Source organism: Corylus avellana, chromosome ca1 (assembly GCF_901000735.1).
Source record: "Corylus avellana chromosome ca1, CavTom2PMs-1.0".
NCBI classification, from domain to species: Eukaryota; Viridiplantae; Streptophyta; class Magnoliopsida; order Fagales; family Betulaceae; genus Corylus; species Corylus avellana.
Genome location: NC_081541.1, coordinates 27635788 through 27652108, shown reverse-complemented (window position 1 = coordinate 27652108; position 16321 = coordinate 27635788). Strand labels below are relative to the sequence as shown.

Sequence of the window (16321 nt, the reverse complement as noted above, 5' to 3'; positions counted from 1 at the left end):
CCTCACGACTTGATTCACAAACCCAACTCCTTATACTCTCAGTAGTAAACCATTCAAGCAAGATTATCGTTGATCATGTCCTGCGGAAGCAAGATTATCCTTGATCATGCTTCTCAGGCTAAATATCTCTCTTTTCTTCTCAGTCTTCGTAAATGACAGAAGAGAGAGAGCATCCGATGTGGGTATTTTGAAAGTCTCACATACATGCCATGTCCTGAAATACTTTTCAAATCTTCATTTCTAGAAAGCAACAGGACTATCTTTCTCTCTTTCTCTTCTTGACCTTGCAAGATCCAAGGGAGAGAAATTATAGCATGTGTACTTTGGAACTTCCAGCCTGGAAACTTACCCATATCCTACTTTGCTTGCTTATCAATTTCATCTCTAGAACGCAGCAAGCACAATATGTACTAGTCAAGAATGGATGAGAATCTTACATTTGATGTAATCGTGTATTTCGTTTGAGTTGAAATCATAATTACGAGTTTCTATTGTTGAGTTATGATTTATCAAGTAAAGATGTAGTACTGAAAGATTTTCTCTGATATTGCAGCATCAACACAAAAGTTGGGATGAGAAAATAGAAACGGTTGTGTATTTAGAATGAATCGAATTATGATGTCACTTCTGAGGTATATTCATGTAATGATGTTTGAATGTTGGTGCTATTTACTTTTACAGGTATATGATGGTGAGAAGTTAATAATTATTAGAGCATCATATTAAAATTTCGTATGCATGATTTGGAATACTGAGATACTAAAGAGAATATAGGCAGGAATGATTTTTACACCTTTTTGATAAATTGATTAAATTAGATCGAGAAAATTATTGCAGGCTTGAAATGAGGACTATGATGTTTGGAGGTATAAACTATTGATCACATGATTTATTAATTTGATGTTTAAACCTTGATTGTAAACTGTTGATGAATAACTCGATTGTTGTTATTGAGGTTGGAAAGAAACAATGGAAAAGATTTTGAGGTAAGATTTTAGTGTGAATTGATGAATGATTGCAGAAATCAAGACTTTAGACTGTGAATAAGATTTACTCCTAGTAGAAGGAGAAAAAAAAAAAAAATTTCAATATGATAAAAGAGAGTAGGCTTTGATGAAGGATTGAAAGGAATATTTTAAATCTGAATCCCTGAACTTGAAGATTGGACGATAATATTATAGGTTTTAATTTCGAGGACGAAATTCTAATAAGGAGGGAAGATTGTAGTGTCCCAGAATTTTCAAAGCTATTTAAATAGATTATTTTGATAATGATGTTATTTTAATATCCATTGTAGCTAAGGATTTTTAATTCTTGGGAAATTTATGAGAGTGGTAATTAGAGAATGGTAATTGGTGAAATAGTATAGGGTTGGTGAAATAGTAAAATGAGGGTATAATTGTAAATTGAAGAATGAGGGTATAATCGTAAATTGAAGGTAGAATAGTATAGGGTTGGTGAAATAGTAAAATGAGGGTATAATTGTAAATTGAAGATAGAATGAGGGTATAATTGTAAATTGAAGGTAGAATAGTATAGGGTTGGTGAAATAGTATAGGGTTGGTGAAATAGTAAAATGAGGGTATAATTGTAAATTGACGGTAGAATAGTGTTTGATTTTCTCCTATAAATAGAGCTCTTCTCCTTCAGAATTTTCACCACTCATCTCCTCTCCCATCTCTTGCATATATTCTTCCTTCTTCCGCTTTTTACTCGGTCTTTCTTCTTTCTAAGAGTGTTTACTCAGAACAGAGAGAGAAAGGGCGAGACCAAGCGCTACAAGAAAGAAAGAACACAAGAGATAGCGGACTTTAGAAATTAGTTTCAAAAGATATACCAGTGGTGTTAGTCATATTGGAGCAACTAGATTCCTTCATACCACTTTTAGCTTCAGTCTAGAGGTAAGTAAATTCACTACCCCTTCTAAAATTACTTCATGTCATGCTATTTATTCATTCTTTAGTAAATTGTAAATGATTATTTTATTTACGTATTATGAAGTTATGTTGCATGCATGAAGGATTTCTAAATGAATTATCTAAAAAGTTTCTATTTCTTTAAACGCTTTCTAAGTACAACAAGTTTATATTTGAAAAGGTTTCCATTTTGAGAAAAGAAAGTTGAGAAATGATGATGATTATAAGAAAGAAAAATGATGATAAACCCTCCTACATGTTGCCCTAAGATGCATCAAAAGAAGTACAAAGAAAAGTACAAGAGATGAGATAAATGTTTATGAAATGAGGGCACATGTATGGAGGAGAGTATTTTTGGCCCCAAGATAAGTAAAGATGAGAAGAGTTCGGTACCGATACTCGGATGGAGGCGAAACCACTGAAGGAGGCTATGCCAGAAGGTGGTATTCCATCAACAGACCGTTGAGTGCACCAAGAAAAAGAGTTAATTGACGGTCGGGCATGGCTGAGGCCACAGTTCAGTGCCATGGTCACAAGGACCCGCAACCCTCGTGCACAGGGGTAATAGTGTACATGGGCCTTATTATGAGAAAATGATACTATATTTTCAACGATGATATGCTATGATGATTTACAAAGATTATTTATAATGATGCATTATGATGATGATTTATAAAGATGATTTACAACGATGATCTATTACTAGATGTAATAGTATGTATATGTTACGGGAGATGCAACCGTACATACAGATATTATTATGGCTAGAATTATATTTATTTGCGAAAACGATTTTCAAAACTGAGAACAAGGAGTAAAACTATTTATGGTTGTGGATTTTACTTGCTGGGCCCCCTTTGGGCTCATTCAGTTTTATTTCTTGTTTTCAGGTAGAAAGGATGCTGGAATAGGAGGCCGGAATGGGGTGGGAATAATTATTAATTTTCAAAGTCTTTTCATATAAGTTATTGTAATGATATGATATTCCGCAACTAAAGTCTAATGTTTTCTAATTCCGCTTGTAATAAAATCTCTTGAAAAAAAATGTTTTACGCATTTATTGTATCTTTTAAAATCAAGTACTCTGATAGACCTTATAGATCTTTGCAAGAATTTTTGTTGAAAAAGAAGAAAAGTGGCAAACTCAGTCTTAACGGACTGGGGATGTTACAACTTGTGCTTCAAAGGATGCGATATGCTCCCTATCTCCTTCGTTTTGGGGTGCTGGCAGTGGCCGTTGATTGGCCTGGACTGTTGATTCTTCGCGGTGTTTTTGGCATTTGGACCTTGTGTTCAACATAATCACGGATTTTTAGTTTCGTAAGAACGATTTGTCGTTCCCACAGACGGCGCCAAACTGTTGGTACAATTTTCGGTATGGTGGACCCAAGGGGTGAGATTGTAATTTTGAGTGCCGCTCCTTCTTCAACCTGCAAAACAGGAAACGGGTTAAGAGAATACACCGGGGGTGTTCCAGCGTATCCTCCTCCGGTGAAGTTTGCTCCTTACTGAGTTTCGTATATTGTTTAGTGATGAAGAGTCATGTACCTGTTTCCTTGTTATCCATGCCTTTTATAGGTAGGCTCTATTGACGTGACGATGAAGATCGGGCGGAGGATCTTGGATCCGGGCGTAATGAATGGAGGAGTAAATATTGATGCTCCCTGACTGTTATGGTTAATGTGTAACCACGATTGTATTTAATCTGGATTGCAAGAGTGGCACACAGTTGCCATGGCCATTGATGTTGATCTGAGAGTTCTTGTAACTGACATGAATCCCTAGAATGGCGCATAGCGGTTACTGTTGTAGATATCGATCCAAGAATGACACGTAACTGTCATCATAACCGATGTTATCTCGAGAATGGCGCGTAACTGTCAGAGTCATTAATGTGAATTTGAGTGTGAGTTGTAACCGTTCTGATGATCAAGGAGTGCTCAGGTAACAGCTAACATAATCGGTGCATGTCCTGACGGTAACTGTCGTATCTAGATGATACACGGAATTGATCCTGATACTATGGTCATAGTGTTCATGGTCTTTCCAAGAATGCAGGCTTGGTGAAATGAAGTTGTATCCGTGTCCCTCCAAAATTGGGCTTTTTCTTAGCGAGCCCGCATGAATATGCTGGGCTTTATCTTTGGTTGCTGGGCCTCGAGTCCATGATCCCAAGTATCGGATTTGTGTGTAACGCTCAGAAAGCAAATTCAATCCCAAACAAAATAATTGCCCAATAAAATGCACCAAACAGATCCTATTAACAGAGATAGTGCGCAGGGGTTATTAGTGGCAAAGTCTCGATTTAGCACCCTTCAATGATACCCATTTCTCGAAGTTTCCTTGCCACTGAACTTGAAGAAGCAAGGGGCTATTTGGTGCATAAACAACAAACATAAAAAGAGAGAATCAAATTACCAGAATTTACCACAAAGAGCCATCGGTGGCTCTTCGTTTGGCGTTTCTTTGCCTTTCGTCATATTGGTTTGTGATTAATCCAGTCGGTTTTATAGGGGATATGCTGATGGGTTTCGTTTCGGCTCGCCCGAGTTGGAAAAAGGTGTCATGGGTTTGGTTTCGGTCAGCAGGCCCACGGCAAGTCTCTAGCCAAGACCCCTGCCATGGATTCGGGCAGTGCTTTTCCGGCGGTGGCATTTGGCTGGATGGGTGGGGGTGGTTTATGGGTTAATGGGTTAGAAATCTGGTGTTTTAGTCTTAGTGTATTTTGTATTTTGGTGTTTTTAAGTGAAGCGTCAAATTCTTATCGGAGGCCGCAAAAAGGGGTTTTAAGGATGGACTTGATAAAAGGTTTTCTCTTTTGGTTTTGCCTCAGATCATTCTTTTCCGCTCTCTGCTATTTACTTTTATAGTTAGTGTTAAGTATATTAAATCTAGATATATAAGTTAATTAGTGTGGAAGTACTACAAGTAATATTCCAAATTAAGTATTTTAATTAATTAATTAATTTTTGAGACGTTACACATATTCATAGCCAGATATAAGTGACGAATTTTGTCATTGTTAATAAGAATTATCAGTGAGGACTACATGAGTCGTCACTAATGTGAATTGTCAACAAGATTGCCATGATACTTATTAACGATGACTTAAAGACCTTTAGCGACGACTTTTAGTGGTCTAGTATAAATTTAGCCGATATATATATATATATATATATATATATATATGTGAAAGGTCACTTCTTTTGGTTTTAAAGGTTATCTACTAGAGTGGACCTGTTATGGATGTAATTTACTGTATTAAAATGTATTTTATCCTTTATCAAAGTTACAAAAGATTATAAAATAAAAATAAAAAAGAGTAAGAATTTATAATGGATCAACAACTTATTTGTAGAACTAAAAATATGGATAAAACCAGAAAGATCACAAAATAAGCAACATAAGGTAGCTGAAAATTTATCAATCATCCGTCCAATAATAAATAAATAAAAATGTCTATTTTGGCTGGTAATCTAATTATTAATGGAATACAAAACAACATACTAGCACACTAGCACAATGACTTAGTTAAAACCAGCGCTCCATTTTCCTATCAAAGATGCTTGATCCATAAGTTGAACTGATCATGCCTATTAGAGGATGGAACTGCATCGATACAAACAAGGTGACTGGGACACTTGCCAAAAAAATGATCGGATTGACAAACCATGTTTGTCCACGTAACATAAGCAAAAGAGCAGCACAAAAGGCTATCATCATGAATGCAATAGAAAAGATAAGAGTGAAAAGTCCGATAATCATCTTTCTGGGCAAGACTTTGAGAAAATCTTCTTCTGCATAACTCGATGTTAGGATCGCTAGGAACATCAATATTGAAGTTGTTGAGGAAAAGAGCGATAGGGAATCAGATACTATGAAGAGCTTAAACAATTTTTCATTTAGGAACATTGGCAAGCTTGTGGCTTGGTCGTTGCCACCTGGAACGGTAAAGGCTGCAGCAAACATAATGGTGACAATGAGAGCGCCTACCACTGTACAAGAATTTGTTGTATCCTTCATTTGTTGCTCTCCCGCTTTCCTCATGTCCTTGTGCTCGTGGGTAAACAATTCTCTAGGAGTCAAACCATCTTTGTTTAAAGCTTCCTTAAGCTTGGGATTAACAATACTCTCCACCTCCTGCATTTGTTAATCAAAGTCTTAGAAGGAAAGGCTACCAAAAGGTATATGACATCACATATCAGTCAAAAAGTGATGTTTCCTCACTCCAAAAACAATTTTATTTTATGAAGATACATTCATGTACTTAAATGCAGCAATTCCATTTACTGGAACATCTCAGCTTATGTAGTTGTCCAATAACTATTTTAAACCCATGCACAGATACACAAAGGAACATTTTTGACTCCTTTATTCAAAGTACATCAAAGTTTCAAGCAACGTTAATAACTCAATCTGCCTTAAATTTAAGTTTTCTTCCCTATAATTTTTCAATCACCAACCGTAATCCTTTGTTCCATTCTTTAAACTTAAACAATTTGTTCAGGACGGTTCATTTTGCAAGTGTTTTTTAAACTTGAACAAAATTTAATTACATGATGCATGTTGCTTGCTTTCTAGATGTAATTTATCTATGTATACATACATATACGTACCTATTTGTATAAGTGTATATTGGACATTTAAATATGTGCTAATTAAGGATTTTAATGTTATATAATAAACAAAAAAGAAAAAAAAAATCATATTACAGATTTTATAAAAGAAATGAAACAAATTACACGTACAATTAATTATGTAAAATTAACGGTTATCCAAAGATTCATACATGTTGTATAGATTTAAAATCTGAAAATTTGAGTGAAAATAGAATATATGATTAATCATAGAAGGGATCGATCAAAGTGGTTCTGGGTCATAAAACCAATAAGGGTAGTTTATTATGTAAACACACACATGCCACATATAACTTCAAGGTAGTTTAATTGACACTTTTGTCCCAAACTTTCATAAAATGACAACTAAATCATAAATAAAATTATGAACACATTTTAAGGTATATATTTAAATGAGGTACTCCTAATTAGAAACAAAAAAATAAAATAAAAAAAATGAGGCACTCCTCTAATTAGGGTTGTAAACTGCACTATATGGGGTGATAATACTTTTATTCATCATTTACATTTGCACTTTACGGATAACGAATTTTAGTACCCGCATCCGCATCCACACTTTTCCAAATCCGCCCATAACCGCACAACTATGAGCCCTTTTTTTTTGTACTAAATGCCTGTGACATTGACAATGAATTTTTGGCTATTTTGAGTTTTTTTTTTTAAAAAAAAACTATGAACTCAATTTATATATTGGGGTTGGTGATTAACTTGATGTTGATGCCGTTCTGGTTCTCTCTCTGGCGACTAGATGAAACTATAACACCTATAAGCCTCTATGTTGTACACATGGAGTTTTAATTTGGGAATAAAATCCACTGTTTCCCTATTAGTTTTCCCTAAATGATGTTTTAATTTAATAAAACCAAACAATTTTTTTAATATGTATGGGTATGCAAAGGTGGATAATCCGCCTCCGCCTACCCATATTCCGCTATCTGCCCACATATGTGCAGATAGCAAATAGAGAATCACTTGAAATTAGGTGCTGAAAATCCGCCTACAACCCATACAAACGGGCGGACAGCGGATGTAGAGTATTTTTAACCTCACATTTGGAAGACCCCTGCTTCTAATTGCAACGTGAGAAGATCTCAATTTCTCAACTTGTGGTTCAAAAAGTAAAACTTTTCCACCTAAGTGCACTTTAGATTTTATTGGCAATAATTACTCACCCTCAAAAAGAGAAGAAAACTACCTCGTATCATAAATGGCTAAATGCAATTTGCGTTAAAAATAAAATTTTTAACATAACTTTCCTTCTCCCTTCTAATTCTCTAGAATTTGGAACATTATAGCTACTAGTGCTGGTATACCGAAAAAATATAAAGCGAAAGAGATGACCTTAAACCATTGTAGTTCCCGTTGCATCTGCAATGCTGCACCTGGGATGCGATTAAGGTGGGTAGAAGCTTCTGACAATATCCCTGCCATATGTAATATATTGTTCTTGGAGTTATCTTCAGAGTACACCCTCGGGAGCTTCAAATGAAGCGCGTATATAAGACTAAAGATTTTAGCCTGACGGTACAGGACTGCACTCGGAAATATGGTTCTGCCTTCGTCATCATTGCACCACAAGAGATCTGGATTTTCTCTCACTATTTTATAAACAAACTCAAAATGCCCTTCCTTGATAGCACGGAAGATGGCTGTATAAACGCAACCAGTCTTCCTCTCTTCATCATTTGACATTGATGTCATTGCGCTCATTCGCGACAAAAGTCCAAAGTAATGGCTGTAGGCCAACTTCATTTCATATAAATCCTTGACTCCTTCACAAATTAATAGGCAAAAAAATTCCAACTTAACTAGATGAAACTAAAAAAAAAAAAAAAAAAATGGCACAATAGAAGTTCATAAAATTAATCGAAAAATGAGATTAATTGAGTGGATGCAGTAGTATACCCAAGACTAGGTTAAGGAGAGATGACACTACACGTAGCACTGCAAGGTAAAAAAGTTGGAGCAATAAACGTAGCACTGCAAAGTAAAAACGACACTTATCAGCATTAGAAAATTATTGCTAGAAATAGAATAAAGAATTTACAATTAAAATAAACTATATGTACGCAATTAATAAGCAACTCGATCGGTAGATTCAGCTAAATCTACAATCAAAGATTATAATCTACAATATGATTGGCTTCCTTCTCTAGATAAGAAAAGCACCACCGTTCCTTATCATTTATTAGTAATTTTTCGTATAGTTCTGATAAGTATTGGTCGAATTTTTAGCCTCAAATTTGTTATCAGACACAAACCCAAAGACTAGCTAAAATTACATTTGGCTAGCCATGCTCATTGACATTAGACTAGAAAAATACTATTTTAAGCTAAAATTTGGCTAAAAATCATAAAATCATTCACACATTGAACTCTCAAAGGCTAGAATAATTTTCTAGTTCACTCTCTCTCTCTCTCTCTCTCTCTCTCTCTCTATTTTAATGTAAAAATAGAGAAAGATGAGGGGAAGGGAGAGATAAAAAGATTAGTTAAAATAAATATAAAAATATTATTTTAATGGAGTAAAGAAATTCTTAAAGAGTGAAATGTACAGTATTTTTTTAAAATGGGTAATTAAAAAAAAAAAAGAAAAGTTTTTGACTAAAATTTGGGAAGTCAAATGCTAGCGCTCTAACAATAGAACAATGTATTATAACACATAGAGTTTGTGATAAGGGGTGATCAAGTTACAACAAAACACAATACATTAACGTGTTTCGGATGTGTTTTTTATTTGAAAAAAAATATCACGATGCGTTGGGTTTTGAAAAGTTTTTTATATTTTGAATCATTCGTTAATATATATTTCTTAAGATTAAAAAAGTAAAAGAAAAAAAAAAAAACACATAACAAATGGGGTGCGATTAGCAATATTAACTATTAAGAGGTTGAAGTTTGAAAAGAATGAAGTAGTCAAAATCTCATTAGCCACATATCATGCTCAGTAAATATACACTTGTGGGGCAGATTTGAGTTTTGAAACTGATCGAGCTGATCTCCACGGTCCACCCCATATAAATTATGTAGATTAGAAGCTATCTTTGTAGTCGAGACCATTTATGTTTTTAAAATGAATATGAATAAACATTGGAAGGAAGAAAAACAACACAATAACAACCAACGTAAACAACCAATATAAATTGTTGTTTACATATTAAAAGTTTTTATTAAACTCAAACTATTGGCAACTAAATATACAGATAATTAACTACTTAGATAAAAGGTTATCTCTCTTGGTGTTTCATCAAAAGTTGTCTCTCTTGATGGAAGGAAGAAAAGTTTGATTATAGATAGGAGTCTTGGTCTATTTTTAAATAAGCCTATGATTCTCCATCAGTCACAACATTAACTTGTTAAACAAATAGGTCCAAAATTCTATTTATTTCTCTTCATTTAAGTACATTGTGAGGATTCTTATATTCTCAAGATTCATAGATTCAACATATTCGCAAATAATATTCAGCAAAGAAATTTTTGGCCTGATGTTGCCAGCACAAAAAATAAAAGTCATTACTGGATTACTGTTTATTTGTTTTATTATTTTATCAGAACGGAAAAAATGAAGTTGCCAAATGATTCTCATTTTAACCAGCCAAACATAAGGGAGATAAATTTTGGGCAAAAACATACCTAATCCGATGCATAAAGCATATTTATACCTTTGGCGCCTTTCTACTTCTTCAAAGTTCAAACGATAACGATTTCCTTGAGCTACGCCAAAGGTAATCCTTATACCTTTCAGGAAAAAGGGTAAATGAAGTAAGAATTTGATTGTAGCATTAGTAAATCTCGCATGAGCAATTTTCATAATAAAAATATACTTTTTTTTCGAAAAACTTATATAATATATATTTTATATTTGGCCATATCCTACCCTATATATGTATGTTGTGCAGCGTTTGAAAGGTAACACAAATGCGAGCAAGACATCGTTTTACAAATAAATTCAGGTTTCGTGAATTTCTTATTGACAAGATACGCAATGCATATATCAACTACAATTCATGCTCTTGCCGGCTTCATCTTTTTGTTTTAATTTCTTTTATTATATTCACTGATTACTATTTTCATGCAAATAATCAGATATAATATTTGAAGAATATTTTGCGAATAAGATCAGTACAAAAATAGAAAGAATATATCATGCATAATATTTGAAGATATTTATTTGTCGATCTACAAGAATTTTGTTTTGTTTCCGAGTTAATTTAGGGATATTTTTGGATTTTTCTTTCTTTATATTTCTCCAAGTATTTTTTAACTTAGCCTATATAAATGGCAGGTCTATATTCTTTTGAAATTAAGTTTTGACGTATTAATTAAATTTCAGGTTTTCAGAGTTATTTTTCTATGTGCTTATTTGGAGAATTAAGATGTTTCTCTTCTATATTTGTTCTTTTCTTTCTTCCTGAATTCCATTTTCAATCTTCAATTCATATATGAATATTAGTTTCAGTTTCAGCTGCTATTACGCTATCAAAACAATGTTAGTACTATCCGGCGTCGTCATGTACTTGTTTAATGTAATGAGACTAACTTCTTATATTGATGAGATAAAGAAATGAGAAACCACTCTTTATAAAGATTTGTTTGATCTTATAGTTTTTTTTTTTTTTTTTTTTTTCTTTCTCAAATTTGATGTATAAAACAAGTCGATTATTTCAGTTTTAGATTTGTGCAAAGTTGCCCATATGTATACAAAATATATATAGCATTACTGATCATGTGAAAAGCAGATTTTTTAGTTTGTTTATAATTTCAAGTATATCTTAAAACATCCTGATTAATTGCCCCAACAATAACCGGTAATAATAGTTTATATAATTTGTTTTTCTAATTAACATCAGCATTTGGATTCACTTATATATGTACAAGTTTAATCTTCACATCAAGCCGATAATTAAAAAGTTAAGAGTACTAATAGTAATAATTTAATCATGTTTTATGCGTGTACGTAGTACTGTTAAAATTGGCGATCACATCCTTTTATATTTAATAGCATATGAAATTGTCAATAAAAAAACAAATTGCATATGAAATTATAAGAATGTCTGAATTAATTTTACAGTATGAAGTTAATATTATTTTTGGGGAATTTTAAACCGGTGTCTCAATTCCTCAAACCGGTACGTGGCCTCTTTACCCTTCATCTTGTGCAGTACTGGTAAAAATGGTTATTCGTTTTTTTTTTTTTCTTTTCTTAAAAAAAATAAAAATAGAATGTGTTAAATTACCAGTTATCTAAAAATTTTAAGTTGATAGGAAAATATAAATTTAATCACTTAATCATTATTTTAACACTCTCTACGTGTGGGCTTAAACTTTCTTTTAATTATAGGTCAGACTCAACACGTGAAATATTTAATTTAGATGGGGTGATTTAAATTATTACCAGTTATCCTAAAAGCTTAAACTGATAGGAATATGTAAATTTAATCACATAATCATTACTTTAATATAATTAGGTAATCCTAATTATAGAATTAAATTAATATATATTCTATGTGTGCATGCATAATACCAGAGCAATTTAATGAAAAGAAACAAGAGAGCGATACTAACGAGAGCAGATCCATCGTTTCCAAAACACAAGCTGATTTTCACTTGGGAATGCGTTAGGCGTAGAAGCCAAGGCATACAAAGGGGAGACATTCTCTTTGCCTGGAGCAAGAGCCAAATGTCGATCATTCTTGAGTAAATTCAAAGCAATAGCTGTTGTGTTGTAATAGCGTAAGTACAAAAAACAATAAAAAGAAAATCATAAATAACAGCCATCAATGGATAGTTAAAGGAGAAGTTGTTAATTACCTAACGTCCGGGTATATATAGCCTTCGTACAAAGTGTAGCAACGCTGATGCCTTCTAGATCTTTTAGCGGAGTGTGAGAAAAGAGAAAGCAAGCCAATTCTTTATAACCACCTTCAATAGCAAGAACAACCGGAAGACGTCCATCCACGTTTCCAATGCTGACCAAGCGCGTGTTCTTTGTAAGCATGCACTTTGCCATCCGGTAGTTACCAGCAAAAGCTGTCTCAGCTAGAGCTGTCCAACCATCATCATCTTGTATTTCCAATCCTTCTTCCGACATTAAAACCACCAGCTTCTCCACTATATTCTCATGTCCCGCAGCAACAGCAATGTGAAGAGCTGTCTTGCCCTGAGCTGTGATCTTCTCATTCTTTGCATTGGGATGATCCTCAAGGAACAGCTGTACATGGAACAAAGATCCAAGTTGCACACCCTTAACAAATTCTTTATATTGATCAAAATGTCCATTGTTGTCCCTCCCTGCCAAGTTTCTCTTTGTTGTCATTGAACGAAATGAAAGGAAAGGATGATCTTTCTGTTGATTTTAAATTTCAGAATTAACTAAAAATATACACTATATATAGAGGCCAACACAATTTGTACCAATGTACCTACGTATGTACAAGAAGCATGCCACGTCAAGGCAAGCATCTGCCATCTGCTGTAAAACTTGGGTGACAGCATCTAATTATAGAAGTAACATATAAAAGAAACTACCATTAAATTTTAGGAGCTTCAATATTAGTGAGATATGCTACCCCTCTTTATTCTTCACATTAATTTATTTATAATTAGAAATATTATTCGAAAAAATTTGCTAGCTGGTTACCTAAGGTTTAAATTGATTGTACCTAAGAACTAACCTTCAAATTTATAATTAGCAATTGTGCATGAGAGCCACTGTTTAGAAAGAAGGTATTATAGCTGGTTGCACCAAGCCGTAGCTTGAGGCTCCAGGCAGCCCAAAAGTTAACGTACACTACATAATCTCTTCAATTAAACGATGATAACCAGATTTAACAAAATATCTCATCTTTTAATTTTTTTCAATACTGCATGGAGCCGTACGAAGCCTTGTGAATAATCTGTGACGAGAACTTTTTTACAGACAAAGATTTTGGGGAGCGCTTCCACAATTATCATTTCCTCCAGCTATTTCTTGAATTGTTTAAAAATAAATAAAAATTCTTGGGAGCTATATAGCAGCTACATTTTTACTAGCCTTTTACATTTCCTTATTAATTAGTTGTTGTCGTACATATTTTAATCTTATTGTCCATTTAAAATGTTTAGGTATATGCATTGTTCATTGAGAGGTGGAGAGATACCTGTGTTAATATCCTCAATCTCAAAAACTGCGTCCAGCCTGGAAGAATTCTGAATAATCTGTAGAGCAACGAAATTCTTATTGGTCTGATCTTTAGAAACATCTTCATCATCTTCTTGATTATGGGGTTCAGTGGTGGATTCAACAGTGTTCAAAGGATCTCGAGCCATCATATAGGATTTTATCCGATCACTTCAATCCAGATAATTATCTTTCTCAAGAACTGTTGAGGCAGCCTTTCTTTCCACGTTTAATCTGTCATTAGGAGCTAGAATGGTGAAATAGAATAGAAGGAAGATCAGTTATGGTAATAGATAGTAGGAATTCCTTCATGGACTTCTCTAAACTACTTTTAGACTATTACTTTAGAGGTTAGGGAAAACAAAAACCAAAAGAGTCAACGTCTATATTAGAAAACCAAAGAAACGAGGAAAAATAAATCACATTTGGCTAGATGTGATATGGGTTTGCAGCCTTAATCGTAACAAGTTGCCATGCGGATTAATTTAATTCACCTATCTATAAGGTTGAGTGATCGTGAAATTAGTTTCCAAAATATAAATTTCAATATAAGTGATTTCCAGAATTCCAGGATGAATAAATTAAGGATTTAAGTTTTCTATTTTTTGTTTGAGTCAAGGAAATTACTTCTATTCTCGAGGAGGGTGGGCCATTATGGATTTTATTAAAAAAATTTACATCTTTCATGTAATTTATTTTATAAATGTAACACCTCAATTTAATACTTGACAATTATGTTAAATAATCATTGGCTTAAAACCATGAGAATTTTTAATTGATCTTAAATTTTATATATAAAAATTTCCCTAATACGCATATGTAAATAAAAGTGTTTTTTAACATGTGTTTGGAATGTGTTTTCTAATTATGATCCTTAGGGTTTCTTCGACCAACAATTGGCCGGTCCTAGAATGATTGATTGATACACCTGTGTTGAAGCTAATGTTCAGTCCCAGTCAAACTCAGCTACTAAGGATATTTAGTCCTTGAAGCTAAAGTCAATGTTAAGATGGCAGTAATTATCATGAAGAGCTCAAAGGTTGTGAAATTCAAATACTTCACGTTATTGCCATCTCATTATTGACTTTGACTTCAACATTATCCTTAATAGCTGAATTTGAGTGGGACTGAATATTAGCTAGCTTCAACAACTTGGCACATAACGATTAATCGATGCTTTTCAATGATCGATAGGTGCCCACTTGCATGCTTTTTAACAACTTTTCCGGCAATGATTCATGTGAATGATCTTATTTAAGGATTTAGGACAAACCATAGGTCCCATTTCACATTTTTCCCATAAACCTAACCCTAGAGAGAGAGAGGGAACCACCTTGGAGGTATTTCTCCTAAGGGCTTGGAGAAGCTCTCACCCTGAGGTAAGGAGGCTTAACCCAACTCTTAATCTTGATTTATTATGCATGTTTTACCCTGGTTTTCGTACTTAATCATGCTTAGTCGTGTATCATTTCACAAGAGTTAAAAGTTGACATTTTTATTAAAGGAAAGTTTGATTCTTACATGTAAAGAATGTACTTTAAAGATACATTTCCTTTTTCCGTTAAAACAATATGCATCCATCTTTCAACACTTTAAAGCAGTTTTCCTTGATTGTTTAGCATTGGATTATGATGATAATGGGAGTAAAGTTAGGATCTATGTATAAGTGAAGTTTTTTCAAAAAGAAAACTGCAAAACAATAAATTAAGGAAAGAAAATGTTTAACTTGGTCTCTTTTTTACTTAACACACACACAAAAAAAAAAAAAAAAAAAAACACTTATCGTTCTAAGCATCGATCTTGCGTAGATCCAAATGTGCTTTTTTCTTTCTTTTTCTCTGATTTTTTTTTTTTTGTTTTTGTTTTTTATTTTCTTAGTTAGACTTTCCATTCAAAGTAGATTGGCGACTCCACACACAAAATCCTAGGTTCGCTCGTGGGTCCATAGATTTATGTTTATTGATGTTTAATGTCTTGGGTCCAATATTTAGAGGTGACCAACGCATCCATGCATATGGGTCATGGTCACAATGAAACAACGTCGGGGTGAGCCACCCCAACCATGAGTTGGAGGAGGCAAAACGGTACTATGGTGGGAGAGAGGTTGGTGGGGGAATTCTAGGCATAGAAAATTGTAAGAAGAAATGGAATCCAGGCAAAGACAAGAGTGGTTCTATTTTTATATTTATGTTTGGAATATGTTACTTATTGAGTTTGATTGGCAGTTGGGACTTTAGAGAATATTAGTGCTGGGCTTGGAGGGGATTATATATGATGATTATTATTATTAATGGATATGCAAATAATTATTCTGGTTGCTTGTGGCATTAAGTATCTTAAACTTGAGTTCAAATTCTGTATGAAAAGACTTTAAAACTCTAACAATATAAGCATTCTCATATAGTTAATCTGCAAAAAGTATGTTGTGCATCTCCATGTAGTCTAACACGTGCTAATTAAATTCTAGAATGTATGGGAAAAGAGATTTCATGGCAGTCAAGTTAGATATGAGCAAGGCATATGACCGGGTGGAGTGGAGTTTTTTGGAGGCTGTGATGAGGAGAATGGGCTTTGATAATAGATGAATCAATCTTATCATGATGTGTATA

General features: G+C 33.7%; 2 protein-coding genes across 2 annotated transcripts; both read right to left on the bottom strand.

Annotated features, from left to right (window-relative positions):
* Nucleotides 1-5365: 5365 nt before the first annotated feature.
* Nucleotides 5366-10285, bottom strand: LOC132167882 (ankyrin repeat-containing protein ITN1-like). Its single transcript, XM_059578919.1, has 4 exons — nt 10187-10285; nt 8459-8533; nt 7895-8325; nt 5366-6056 (listed from the first exon to the last, which is right to left on the bottom strand). Exons 3-4 carry the CDS (start codon nt 8303-8305, stop codon nt 5448-5450), a joined length of 1020 nt encoding a protein of 339 aa, XP_059434902.1. The 5' UTR covers nt 8306-8325; nt 8459-8533; nt 10187-10285; the 3' UTR covers nt 5366-5447.
* A 1828-nt stretch (nt 10286-12113) lies between these two features.
* On the bottom strand, nt 12114-12869 carry LOC132168589 (uncharacterized). Its single transcript, XM_059579586.1, has 2 exons — nt 12365-12869; nt 12114-12268 (listed from the first exon to the last, which is right to left on the bottom strand). Exons 1-2 carry the CDS (start codon nt 12867-12869, stop codon nt 12114-12116), a joined length of 660 nt encoding a protein of 219 aa, XP_059435569.1.
* Between the last annotated feature and the right edge of the window lie 3452 nt (nt 12870-16321).

Coding starts and splice junctions, on each gene's coding strand:
- LOC132167882 (XM_059578919.1), bottom strand. CDS start 8,305: ATGAAGTTGGCCTACAGCCATTACTTTGGACTTTTGTCGCGAATGAGC. Junction 6,057..7,894: donor GGGAACTACAATGGTTTAAG/GTCATCTCTTTC, acceptor TAACAAATGCAG/GAGGTGGAGAGTATTGTTAA.
- LOC132168589 (XM_059579586.1), bottom strand. CDS start 12,869: ATGACAACAAAGAGAAACTTGGCAGGGAGGGACAACAATGGACATTTT. Junction 12,269..12,364: donor TATATATACCCGGACGTTAG/GTAATTAACAAC, acceptor ACAACACAACAG/CTATTGCTTTGAATTTACTC.